Source organism: Podospora pseudopauciseta (genome assembly GCF_035222475.1).
Source record: "Podospora pseudopauciseta strain CBS 411.78 chromosome 2 map unlocalized CBS411.78m_2, whole genome shotgun sequence".
Taxonomy (NCBI): domain Eukaryota; kingdom Fungi; phylum Ascomycota; class Sordariomycetes; order Sordariales; family Podosporaceae; genus Podospora; species Podospora pseudopauciseta.
In genome coordinates, this window is record NW_026946663.1 from 295,874 (window position 1) to 308,498 (window position 12,625).

Consider the following 12,625-nt stretch of genomic DNA (forward strand, 5'->3'; position numbering starts at 1 on the left):
GCCATCATGTCTGCAGGAACTGGGCTGATGGTTGTGTCCTGACATTGATAGTGGGGTAAACAGGAGAGCTGGAGCTAACCGTCAACTTGGCGATTAAACAGAGCTACACTGGAGCTCACAGATCGCATGTCGTCACCAACATCGAGTGCCGCCCACGATCCGAGATCGCGCCCCACCACGGTACCTTCCAAATCCCGATCGTTGGAAGCCTCGAGGACGCGGAGGCTGATTTTTAAAAGCTCGCGCCGCAAGCATCAGGCAACCATGGACAGTTCCTCTCCTCTTCATCCCTCCTCGTTCAACAATCCCGCAGCTGCCCCTCATCCCCAGGCTCCTACACAGATACCCTTCCTGCAGTCACCTGCTGTCATCCCTCCTCGGACTACATCGTCAAACTTCGCTGCCTCGACAGTCCCACCAGCTTCAACAAAACCAAACTCTAAAACCATCCTAGAGAGCAGTTGGCTATCAGGCTCCGCTGCAAACCCTAGTCAGACAACACCTGGCCATACTCGCCATCAAAGTCACAAACCTTCTGTTACTTCCAGTTCCTCGTTTCCCTCAAACGCAATGGCTCAACAACAACCGCCAGACCCCTCCCGTTTCGCAACCGAGGATTTCTTCCTCAACACCAAGAGGCTATGGACAGAGCAGAAGGACAAGGTCCTCACAGCCCCATATGATTACCTCAACGGCCACCCTGGCAAAGACTTTAGATCCGCCCTCGTCAACGCCTTTGACGCTTTTCTCGAAGTGCCAAAAGAGTCCAAAGAAACCATCACCAAGGTGGTTTCGATGCTTCACACAGCCTCCCTCCTGGTCGACGACGTAGAAGATAACTCTCTCCTCCGCCGCGGTCTCCCGGTGGCGCACACCATCTACGGTATTCCCCAAACAATCAACTCGTCCAACTACATCTACTTTGTTGCCCTCCAAGAGCTCCAGAAGCTCAAGAACCCAAAAGTAGTCAACATCTTTGCCGAAGAGCTCCTGAACCTCCACCGCGGCCAGGGAATGGACCTCTACTGGCGCGACACCCTCACCTGCCCCACCGAAGACGAGTACCTCGAAATGGTGGGCAACAAAACGGGCGGGTTATTCAGGCTGGGCATCAAGCTGATGCAAGCTGAATCCCGCAGCCTGACGGATTGCATCCCCCTTGTCAATGTTATTGGGTTGATCTTCCAGATCGCGGATGATTACCAGAATCTCTGGAGCAGGGAGTACACCGCCAACAAGGGCATGTGCGAGGACCTGACGGAAGGAAAGTTTTCGTTTCCGGTCATCCACAGCATCAGGAGTAATCCGTCTAATTCCCAGCTGCTGAATATCTTGAGGCAAAAGACTACGAATGAGGAGGTGAAGAGGTATGCGGTTTCGTATATGCAGAGCACTGGGAGCTTTGAGTATACGAAGAAGGTGGTGCACACGCTGATTGAGAGGGCGAGGAGAATGGCAGATGAGCTGGATGAGGGGAAGGGGAGGGCGGTGTTGGTGCATAAGATTTTGGATAGGGTTGTTATTGATTGATCGCAATGTTATCGTTTGAGCAGGATCTTTCTCTATTGTGTGGCGAGGAGTCGAGCGATGGGTTCTTTGTTTGAGAGCCAATACCTATGACACCTATGATGAAGTGGACAGAATAACCGGTATTGCAACTCAGGAAGGTGTAATAATCTTCAACTTGCACCTTTAATATGGGGAATATGTTTAGGAGAATATGGTTAGGGAAATATGTTTAGGGGAATATGTTTAAGGAAATCTTTACCTAGCAGCGCATAAAGTTATGAAGCGTGTTGCGCGTTAGGGTTTCATATTTTTCTTCCTTGGTATTCTCTATTTCTTTGTCCACCACGTGGACAGCAACATCAATTTCCAGCCACGCGGTAAACCTCAAGTTGCAACCAAAGCAGTGTAACCAGTCTCACAAATGGAAAGAAGCATGATCATAACTCATCCCATTCATAAACCTATCCTCTACCATTCTGTAGTTCTGTTAACCTAGCCAGTAACATTCTTCCTCCTCACCATCCTCACCCACCTCCTTCTCCTCCACTCCCCCCTCCGTCCCATCCCCTCCTCCCCCTCCTCCCAACTCAACCCCCCATTCTGCTTCATCGGGGTAGACTGATTACCGCTCCTCACTGGCTCCTCCTCACTTTCCTCCCCAATCGTCCCCATCCCCCCACCACCACCAGCAGACTTTTCCGAAGAAGAGGCGATATCATAAACCCACCTCTCCCCCTCCGTCTCAATCTCCACGCCCGTAATAATCCTCTCCTCTACCCACTCCCTGCTCCACAGATCAAGCCCCCACTTCTTCTCTGACCACTCCCACCCTTCTGGCGGCTGGACATCCTCAAAGAATCTCGTTCCCTGCGGTCGCTGCCCAGAGATGCGCTGGGCTGATAAAGGGTCGTATGGCGAGGGGGAAAAAACCCATGGTTCCCACTCCCCTCCGGGGTAATGACTCAACCGTTGAAGTTCAAAGATTTCCACCTCGCGGGTTTCAGGGGCGGAGTCGAGGATTATTTCCTTCGATAGCAAAGCTGGGATGTCAACAGTGGGGATTTTAACCGGGTGAGGGTCGGTCGGGGAAGAGAGCGTGGGATTGTGGTGAAGGTACTGCTCCGTGGCTTGAGCGACAAGCCTGTTGATTGTTGGGTGAGCAGACAATATGGCACCCCAGCCCCCCACAAGCATGAGGTAGCGCCAGGGGATGAGGTGGGCTGATATGAGCATTACTACCAGAGCGGCGAATAGCCCGACGAAAATAGCGGATGAGAGCGCCTCGTCGGAGAAGTTGGTTACGGGGACGATTAGAGTCACGACTTTGTCGTGGACGACGGAGAAATCCTCCATGACGTTTTGGAGGTCACCCATGTTGCGGAAGAAGTCCTTGGACAGCTCTTTGGTGGGCTGGAAGTTGCGAGCTGGTGCTAAAGGAGGGCCACGGGGGGAATAGCCTAGGTTTCGGACTTGGTGGTCGGGGTCGGAGGATGTTGACGGGGCAGGGTGACGGGCGATGAAGGAGGGGACGAAGATGAAGAAAACGCCTATCGCGAGGGGAAGTGCGAAGAGGAGGTAGGGGTCGAGGCAGACGAAGGTGTAGACTGCGAGGAGGGAGAGGGTGTGGGTTGGTTTGCGCCATGAAAGCACTTTCAGAGCTCGAGACTGGAATTTGAAAACCACACCAATGCGAGCGTTGAAGCGGCGGAAGTTGTTGGACATCAAAGGGATAGAGAATCCGGGTCGTTCGGCAAAGGCTGGAGGGTCGTCACCTCCCATGATAGAGGGTGTTTGTGTGTGACCATCTTCTGCTGGTATCACTTGTGATAGAAGTCTGTATGAGAAGTGGTTAGCATACCAGGACTCGAAATTAGAAGAGTGGAAAAACACAAAAGACCTACTTTTCTAGTAGTTTGTCTTGTATACTTGCAGCCCGAAATATACCATTCTTCAAGCTTTTTACTTTCCTCGCCGAGCGAGATTGATGATCTTGTGGTTGTGATGGTTGGCTTTCATCACCTTCTGGCATGACGGATTCATCGGCGGCAGTCAATAACTGTTCTTCCAGTTCATCCACCATCGTGATAATAAATCAAGGGAGATCGTGATGTTTATCGATGATTATGCGCTGAAGACCGGAGTGTGGATGATTCTGTCTCACTATTCTGTTCTTGGATGCATGTGAATCTCATGCATCACTCATGAGAGCCCCACAACCGGTTCGATGGTCAAGTCTGGATGAGAGCCGGTCCCAGGAGTCGAACTGCGCGATACGCAGGAGTCTCGATGAAAGAATGGGTTCAACGGTTGACGGGTGCTCGGTAGATGAGGCTGTTACAATTGTTGAAGGGGAGATGCCGATAAGATTCAGGTGGTGGCTGCAAGACTGAGGTTGCGTGTCCGGTGTCGTCACTGGTGAACCTCTCAAGCCCGGGCCACACAACGTCACATGCCACAAAACTGGGCCAAGACAAGCGCTACGTTTAGGTGCTGCAAAGTACAGCAGAAAGGACATTTGTACATAAATAATCAGCATCTTTGTTACATTTCACGGAACGCCATATCGCACCATTCGGCCAACTTGCGTGGAATAAGAGTGTACGACCAAAACATGCGATGCCCAAAACCACGCGCTGAAGCACGCCCGTTCGTACCGGAGCGCCGGGTTCAGTGGCTACATCCGGGGCCGTCACTCCGCTAAAAGGCACGGAATTCGGCAGGCCATCTGCAGGGTCCCGCGAATCCTGCTTTTCCCCGCCGCGTCCGATGGCTTCTCCAAGAACGAGGAGCTTCACAATTGTTTGATGTTACATCAAGAACGTTGACAGGAGATGAGGCACGACATTTACTGATGATACTACGGCGTAGTATAGCGCGCCTGGCACGCGTGGTTGGCGCGTGGCCGAAATGTTCTCGAAAATCGAAATGAACTGGGAAATGCATCAATACTACTCCATACCACCAGTTGGTTCTGCATCCAAAAACAGTCAACAACCGAACATTATTATCTCCCCAGCCAGTTTCGATGAGACACGATCGGAAATTAGGGATATAACTCGCCCTTCTATCTGAAGAGCCAATGGCCATGACGGCTCGGGGCATTTCCGGGTCGATAGTCGAGATGCCCTTCAAGATGAAATCCATTGTCGCATAATAACGAGCCGGGATGAGGGGCCAGGTTGCTGAGGTCGATTCCTAAACTGTCTTAATGCCCTCTGTTAAACAAACAACAAACAACAGCCAGGTAGTCGACAACAAGCAAGGTCGTGCTGGTTGCTGTGTTGTTGATAGGCACGATGCGCCGATGGACCCATTCAGGCACATGTACAGATAGATCTAGGTATGTAGGGACACCGCTTCTTCGCAACACGATACCTGGAAGAGGGGTTTGCAGCAGCGCGGTGCACAGGTGGCAGGCTGGGAAGCTCTCGATGCTGGAAGGTGAGTGGTGCCAAGCAAGGACCGCAGAAGCCGAGCGGAACCCGCTGGCAGCAGAGACTGTGCTCGTCATTCCCGTTTCGAAGACAGCCAGGCAGAGTTTGCTGGCTTGGTGGTTTTTTTGGCGGTCCCCTCCTCACCGTCGACGAGTCGACGCCACTAACAGCTAGCATCTGGAGTGTTGCCGTGCCTTGAATGGGACAATACTGGCATTGTGCTGCAAGGGCAGCCTTCCTCCTGCATGTTGCTCCCGTAGCGCCATGCTAGAGGGCCGACAGTTTCGAGTTTGTTTTTGTTTCCTTTGCCCAATGCCTCTTTTGCATTGCTCTACGACTCTGGAAATCTCCAAAAAAGATTCAGTCTCCTATTCATGGCCCCACATGCCCCTGGACGCACGTACCATGCTGAGCCAGGCGGTTCGTTTGCAACTTACTAAGTTGGGAGGAGCTGTCGTGATTCATATCCAATCAATCGAGTGACAGATATATGAGGAGCTGACATGTCCTGTGGTTGTTGTAATTCTATCATGTTTTGAGGCAGAAGAAGAGAAGAGCTGCAGAGAGAGGCAGAGAAAGGCAGAGAGAGGCAGAAAGAGGCAGAAATATAAGGGTTTCTTACCGTAAACTTAATATGGTGGGACGGGGGCCAACGTCGGTGCAGGTGACGGGAAATGTGTTTGCACGATCCAGCCAGCCTCAGAGCAACCGATCGATGGCCCTGCTCGGAGTGATCGAGAGAAGGAGTAGGTTGTCATTGTCCTCGATGAATGAAGTGAAGCCGTCTCCACGTGTTCCGAGGGCTCTGCAAAAGGTTCCAGAACATGTCGTGCTTCCTTTGACGTTGATGATATCGAGGTGCACCCTGCATACCGTTCCCTCGCCTCTTGCACTCCACATGCCGTTCAGCTGTTGCCCAGTGAAAAAAGCGTGCTGCTTGTCACGACCGCTGAAAGTTGCAGGACACCCCAGTGGGGCCCACCAAGCCCAAGCCCAAGCCCAAGCCCACTGCCCGCTGCCACCTGCCACCAAAAACAGCCTGCAAAACAACTGTCTCTCTCGCCAGTGGTGTGTCCCAGACCAGAGAGGAGGCCAAGAGACCAGCAGCGTCCCTGCACCGCACCATAACTTGACCCTCACCTCTTCTTCCATCGTTCACTTCACGACGTACGCTCCCAGTGCGCGAGAAGCCACCCCCATTGTATTCTCGACACGCTCGATCCCACACTCTGCGCGCCCCCGGAATGAGGTAGCCTTTCGATTGTTCTCAGCTCCCTGACCGGACTGAGCCTTGGACGACGACGCTCCTAACCACTGGCGTTGATCCTTTGGGGGTTCGAATTCAATCTACGCTGCCGAAGCGTGAATTGCAGCCATCGCCTCCAGACTGACGCCGGGACATTGGCCTCTCCCGAGCCCACCAGCCTCTGCCACATCATCATCCTCTTCAAGCACGAACCCCATTGATTTAGAGACTCTTGGACGCTGCTGCGACGGAAAAAAACGAGTGGCGCGTTCTCGGCCGACCCTATGAATAGAGACCATCGCGCTCCGGCTGGGCCCAGACGGGAGAACCAGTCGCCCACCAGGTTGTGCTCCCCCTTTTGAAGTGGCTGTGTCTTGAATTCGCTGCCTCTTTGGCGTCGAAATATTCACTGGCACCTGCAAAAACTTTTGCGGCACATGGGACCGTTGCCTCATGCAGCATTGTGCTAACCCTTGCTATTGTTTTGTTATTCTAGGAGACCGCTGAACCTGAACCCCCCCAGTCCCACCAAGATCGGCTCCATCAGACGGCCCACCGTCGACGCTCCAATGCTCAGTGCCTCCTCTTCCAACAACCACTCCCTCTTCTCTTTCGGGGCTGGGAATGGCGTGTCCAATAACGTGACCAACATCGCCAACGCATCCTTCGAGTTTCTGCCCTCGGTCAGCTTCGACGACCTCCAGAGCAGCCTCGAGTCTGCCTCGACCGACTTCAAACTCACGCAATTTCCTTCACCGACTGGGCAGGGAACAATTTTGGGCGATCGAAGTGCGGGCAACAACCACAACATGGTCGAGCGCCCCGACATGACACGGCCAAGCGCCGCTGCCCATGCCTTGCCTCAGCAGCCTGCCATCACGCGTTCACGAACAGGCTCAATTCTACGAAGACCTAGCACGTCAAGCAGGCCGCCTCAACCTAGCACTGCTTCTACGCCATCTGGTAACCCAGGCGTGCCCAATGCTCCCACTGCTCCGGCTGCCATGCGTGCGCGCCGACAAAGTCATTATCCCCCAGTCTCCAACCCCAATCCCGCCAAGCCGCCACGGAAGTCAACTGGAGATGTTCAGCTGGGAGAGGCTCAGGTCAAAGAGGTTCAGACCCGAAAGCGGAGACCTAGTGCGGTGTCTTTATCAGACAGGCCCGTCCTCGAGGCTTCGAGAGCGTCGGTGGATGTTGCACCTCGATCTACGGTAGTGGAGAGCATGCGGCACCTGACAAGCTCGAGGGCATCCAAGGCAAGGTCTGTGCAGCCATTGCCCAGATCCAACCAGGATATGCTCACACCAGACACCACGCTCAAACCCGAACATACTCACATAGCTATGGCAATGCCTCGCTCCCCCAACAGAGTTGCCGCCAAGGGTTCTACTCCAAGCTCAGCGAAGCGGATATCTGTCATGCCAGGAACTCATCATGCCAGTCACGCCACTGGACTGGGTGCACGAACTATCAGCCCTACCGATACAAGACGAATGAAACGCCTATCTACGATGCACCACGTTCAACAGGGCCCTGTTGCTGGCGCTTCCCCCGCGCTGCCCCATCCACCACCTATTTCGGCCGACGGTCGCGCCTCGTCTCGATCCCCTTCTATGCTGCCTCGAAAGATCTCGACCCCTTCGTCTTCACGAACCACGCCCGACCACACCAGAAAGTCATATAGCTCAGGTTTGTCCGTCAACTCAAGCACCAGTCTCAACACGGTGCGGACGTCCACTGGCTCCATGCAGCAGCGAGCCATGCAAGGTGCAAATAGTTCCCGATTGCCTGCCCCCAAGGCGCTCAATCTTCACAATTCGGCGAGCTTTGACAGCAGCGAGGAAGTGCCACCGGTGCCCGCGATTCCAAAGGCGTACGAGTCTCCAAAGGAGGCGCATCTCGAAGCTGCTTCGTTTCTGGAGAAGAGGAGGTCCAACCTGGCCTATGATGCCAGCAGCATCCATAGCAATTCGACAGCGAGTATATCGGGCGCGCAGACGAGTGATTCAGCACCTGCCAAGCTTCAACGTAAGCCAAGTAACAGGAAGACAGTACACACCTCGAAGCTGGATTTCGAGAAGAATCCTGCGGCAGCTCAGTCGAAGAAGAGCTTGCAACCGCTGCGGTTGCCGCCCATCACCCTTGGTCCCCTCAGCACCCCAACCGCGGCCAAGATTGCTGCTCTTCAAACTCATGGTGACAGAAATCTCTCCCCGCCCCCATCAAGGCAGATCCCAAAAACGCCGACGACTCCCATGACGGCATCGAAGGGCACATTTTTTGGAAGAATACGGCCTGAAGACAGGGCCGATATACAGCATCTCAGGAGCAGCGCGTCGGTGCAGAGGCTCCATCGGGAAAGTCCTGCCACTACGGCAGAGCCACCGACCAGTTCTACTGAGTCCTTTGCCGGTGTGAAGAATGGAACCGCCCGATCAGGGCCGTCGCCTTTCTTGAGCCAGTCGGTGCCGAAAGGAGGGAACTTCGAGACTACTTTGTTCAAAAGGTCAAAAACTGGCGGGGATTTCACCCAGCCTTTGGATGCAGCAGCAGACATGCCAGTTCAACACAACAAGCCCTCGGGGCCCCGAGCGCAAAAGTCTGTCGCGACACGGCCTGCAGGTGGAAAATCCCCGCCACCGCGTCCCAGTCCGGAGGAGCCGCCCACTCCTTCTTCCATGAGCTCTCTCAGGCGCAAATTGAGCTTGTCCTGGAAGAGAAGCGCCTCCAAAGCCAGCGGAAGCCAAGGACATCACGGAGAGCAAAACGCCGTCAAGCATGATTCAATGCCACCGCCGAGGATTCCTGTCTCGGCAACTCTGAACAACCTTCCCTCCGGCAAGCCTCCAAGTCCCACTCCGTCCACGAAATCCAATGGCAATGGGACATATCTGGAGTCACGAAGACGGAAGAGCTCGGCCTCCAGCTTGAATGCGGTGCTTTCCGGGGAACGAAATCGCGGTGATACTGGTACAGCAGCTAAGAAGGATTCGACCCTGGGAACAGTGAACGAGCGTGCCACGGTTCCCCACAACTCGTCTGTGGTGCAAAGGATACTGAAACCTAAGGGCTCTACGGCAACTCTTCGACACCACGACGTTTGGAATTCGGAACTCGACAAGGACGATTTGATTGCAGAAGACGAGATGAGGAAGCTTGGTTCACGGCGTAAGGATACTGAGCTGGCAGCCAGAACTTTGGATGCTCTCCGCAAACGTGCCTCGGCCAAGGAGCGTGTCAGCCCTCAAGAAGCCATCAGAATTGCAGTTCTCAATATCTACGAACGGGGAGAGATTGTGGACTATAAGGACATCTACTTTTGCGGCACACAAAACGCGGCAAAGGTTGTGGGTGATGTTCAGTCGGAGAGTCCCAATTTTGGCTACGACGATGAGCGCGGTGACTACAGCATCGTACCCGGTGACCATCTTGCGTATCGCTATGAAATCATAGACGTGCTCGGAAAAGGAAGTTTCGGTCAGGTGGTACGGTGTATCGACCATAAGACTGGCGTTCTCGTGGCCGTCAAAATCATCCGCAACAAGAAAAGGTTCCATCAGCAAGCCCTGGTTGAGGTCAATATTTTGCAGAAACTCCGCGAATGGGTGAGTGCCTTTCCTGGGGATACGTGCCTGGCGCCCGAGCTCTAACATGACTTGCAGGATCCCAAAAACAAGCACAGCATGGTCAACTTTACGCACAGCTTTTACTTCCGAGGACATCTTTGCATCTCCACCGAACTATTGGACATGAACCTCTACGAATTCATCAAATCGAACGCTTTCCGGGGTTTCTCACTGAAGCTGATCCGCAGATTTACCAAGCAGATGCTGAGCTCACTCAACCTACTAAAGCAGCACAAGGTTATCCACTGCGACTTGAAGCCCGAAAATATTCTCTTGCGCCACCCTCTTCACTCGGAGATCAAGGTTATTGATTTCGGTTCGAGTTGTTTTGAAACAGAAAAGGTGTACACGTACATTCAGTCCCGGTTCTACCGTTCCCCCGAAGTTATCCTTGGTATGCAGTACGGTCTGCCCATCGACATGTGGTCTCTGGGTTGCATTCTCGCCGAGCTCTATACGGGTGTGCCAATTTTCCCTGGCGAGAACGAGCAGGAGCAGCTGGCCTGTATTATGGAAGTGTTTGGCCCACCGGAAAAGCATCTCATCGAGAAGTCGACACGTAAGAAGTTGTTTTTCGACAGCATGGGCAAACCTCGCCTCACCGTCTCCTCAAAGGGCCGTCGCAGACGCCCATCCTCAAAAACACTACAACAAGTGCTCAAGTGCGACGATGAAGCATTTTTGGACTTTATCGCACGCTGCCTCCGCTGGGATCCCGACCGCCGCATGAAGCCTGAAGAGGCGATTCGCCACGAGTTCATCACTGGCCAGAAGACATCTGTCCCCATCAGAATGCGCGAAGGGTCCCCCAGCAAGCGTACCAATAGCGTCTCGGCCCCCAGACCCCTTCCCGAGCCTCCAGCAGTTGTGAGGGCCGCTACTATGCGAGCGCGGGAGGCTTCCGGTCCCAACAACGGGTCGGTCGGTACGAAAACCGGAAGCATGCCAACAGCCACGGCCCGTAGGACCTCCAACATGAGCACCGCATCTAGCATGAATGGCAGTATCTCCAGTGTGAAGCGTACGAGTAACGGAACCACAACGACTTATACCAACGGCAATGGCACCATCGGCCCCAGCAGTTTACCTAGAGCATCTCTGCGCAGCGTGAGTGGTGGGGTTGGGCCTGTGAGCCTGTCCAACAACTCCAAAACAGACCTTGCCGCAGCAGGTGCAAACGCAGCCATGAGTCGCCGCGCATAGGAGGGACGGGCCTAGGAGGAGCGGACCGCACGAAGATCGAGGGTACAGCAGCGCTCTCGCAAGACTCAGTAACGATGTCAAATACGCAACCTTGGAAACAGGCCAAGCACTTTATTCCTTTCGTATGGCGGTATCGGTTATCAAAAATATGGGTAGACTACTGGTCTTGGAGACGACTTGGGGTAAGGTTGGGATGGTAACGACGGACGGGATTCAAAAGTTGTGGTGTTCAGACATGATGGTAGTTGCAAGTGTTTTTTGGCCTCTCTGGACACTTTTCCCAGCGGCATGATTATGCGGGAGGGGCCGCAGAGAAAGTGATGATACCAAATGTTTATCCTTTTATTTATTCTGTCTCTCTTTTGTTCATTTTGCATGGCATTGCGCGCGCGGTTGTGGGTTGATGTTGCGCAGACTACTTACTACATTTTTTTTGGGTTGGGTTGGGGAAGGGTTTGTGATGAATGAAATGGCGATTAGTTGATAAGGTGGGTGTGTGTGTGAGTGTGTGTGTGTGTAGATGGACGATGGATAGGGAAGATGAGAGAGCTTAGAAGAGAGTGCATGGAGGGAAGAAAAAGTCAGAGATACAAAAACCTGTCTTGGGGTCACTAAAACCAACGAGTTCCGTTCCTTGATATTATCAGTGCTGAGATGGGGAGAGAATGGGGGTTTGAACAGAGGTTACATTACATTATGATATATATGGCATGGCGTGGATGGATGGCAAGGCGTTGTTAGGCTAGGCTAGGGTGGGTTATCGAAGTACAATATACATTGTCGATGGGGGATTCGTGATCCGTTGCTTTGTGCGTGGTTGTGGGTAGTGTGGTGTAGACATACTTGCCCTTTTTATTTCGAGCATACGCAATCTCGTCGTACAACAACATTTTGGGGTACAGTCTATGTCTTTTGCGAGGCAACACACACGACGTCAAAGATGTCAACTGTTGGATTCCATCCTACTATTAATCACCCGACTCACTGTCTTACAACGTTACAGAAAACACACTTGGTCACGATGATGATGCTTCGACCACTTTACTTCTCCCCCTCGATCCCCATACCCACCCCGCCTGTTGGAAACGTATCACCTTTTGAGGGCAACAAAATCACCCAGGGCGCAAAAGGCTTAATCAGGTAAGCAAGTAGCGGCTGATTTGCAGGATTTTGAATCTGAAGAAGAGAAAGTCACTTGCCCCTTGCTGCTTGCAACAGACATATTCTCCTCGGGTTTATGGGCATTGGTGGTAGAGAAACCAAAAGTCTGGATAGATATAAATAAGGTTATCTGCGACATGGAAGAGAAAAAAAAAAAGAAAAGGAAAGCTCACCGGCCAACCCGCAGGGTGACCAGTTACGAAAGCCGTTTCGGGGTCAAACGGCTTTGCTTCGGAGGGCACTCGAACTGGGGTTGTCCGAATCCCCATGGGAGGGGATATGAGTGGGCGCCAGCCAGCCAGCCCACTTGACCATTTGGCCAGTCGGATAGTGGGCTGCTGTTGGAAGGTAGGTGTGGGAGGTGGTATATGTACTATGGGAAGGAGAGGGTGGGAAAAGCTAATGAGAAGATGCAATGGGAAAGAGCAAGCCGGAGTTAAGAA

General features: G+C 53.1%; 4 protein-coding genes across 4 annotated transcripts; 3 read left to right on the forward strand and 1 right to left on the reverse strand.

Annotated features, from left to right (window-relative positions):
- Positions 1-126: 126 nt before the first annotated feature.
- On the forward strand, positions 127-1,530 carry BTS1 (geranylgeranyl pyrophosphate synthetase; the record flags this gene model as incomplete). Its single annotated transcript, XM_062909095.1, has 1 exon — positions 127-1,530. The coding sequence occupies one exon, from the start codon at positions 127-129 to the stop codon at positions 1,528-1,530; it is 1,404 nt and encodes a 467-aa protein (XP_062767837.1).
- A 420-nt stretch (positions 1,531-1,950) lies between these two features.
- PEX29 (Peroxisome size and maintenance regulator) lies at positions 1,951-5,461 on the reverse strand. Its single transcript, XM_062905501.1, has 3 exons — positions 5,348-5,461; positions 3,411-5,282; positions 1,951-3,343 (listed from the first exon to the last, which is right to left on the reverse strand). The coding sequence occupies exons 2-3, from the start codon at positions 3,587-3,589 to the stop codon at positions 2,002-2,004; spliced, it is 1,521 nt and encodes a 506-aa protein (XP_062767838.1). The 5' UTR covers positions 3,590-5,282; positions 5,348-5,461; the 3' UTR covers positions 1,951-2,001.
- QC763_0029740 (uncharacterized protein) lies at positions 2,555-3,287 on the forward strand (the record flags this gene model as incomplete). The annotated part of the gene is made up of 2 exons (XM_062905502.1): positions 2,555-2,580; positions 2,752-3,287. 2 exons carry the CDS (start codon positions 2,555-2,557, stop codon positions 2,963-2,965), a joined length of 240 nt encoding a protein of 79 aa, XP_062767839.1. The 3' UTR covers positions 2,966-3,287.
- Positions 5,462-6,017: 556 nt separating the features above from the next.
- POM1 (serine/threonine protein kinase, CMGC, dual-specificity) lies at positions 6,018-11,811 on the forward strand. The gene is made up of 3 exons (XM_062909096.1): positions 6,018-6,532; positions 6,686-9,797; positions 9,855-11,811. Exons 1-3 carry the CDS (start codon positions 6,474-6,476, stop codon positions 11,019-11,021), a joined length of 4,338 nt encoding a protein of 1,445 aa, XP_062767840.1. The 5' UTR covers positions 6,018-6,473; the 3' UTR covers positions 11,022-11,811.
- The last annotated feature ends 814 nt before the right edge of the window (positions 11,812-12,625 follow it).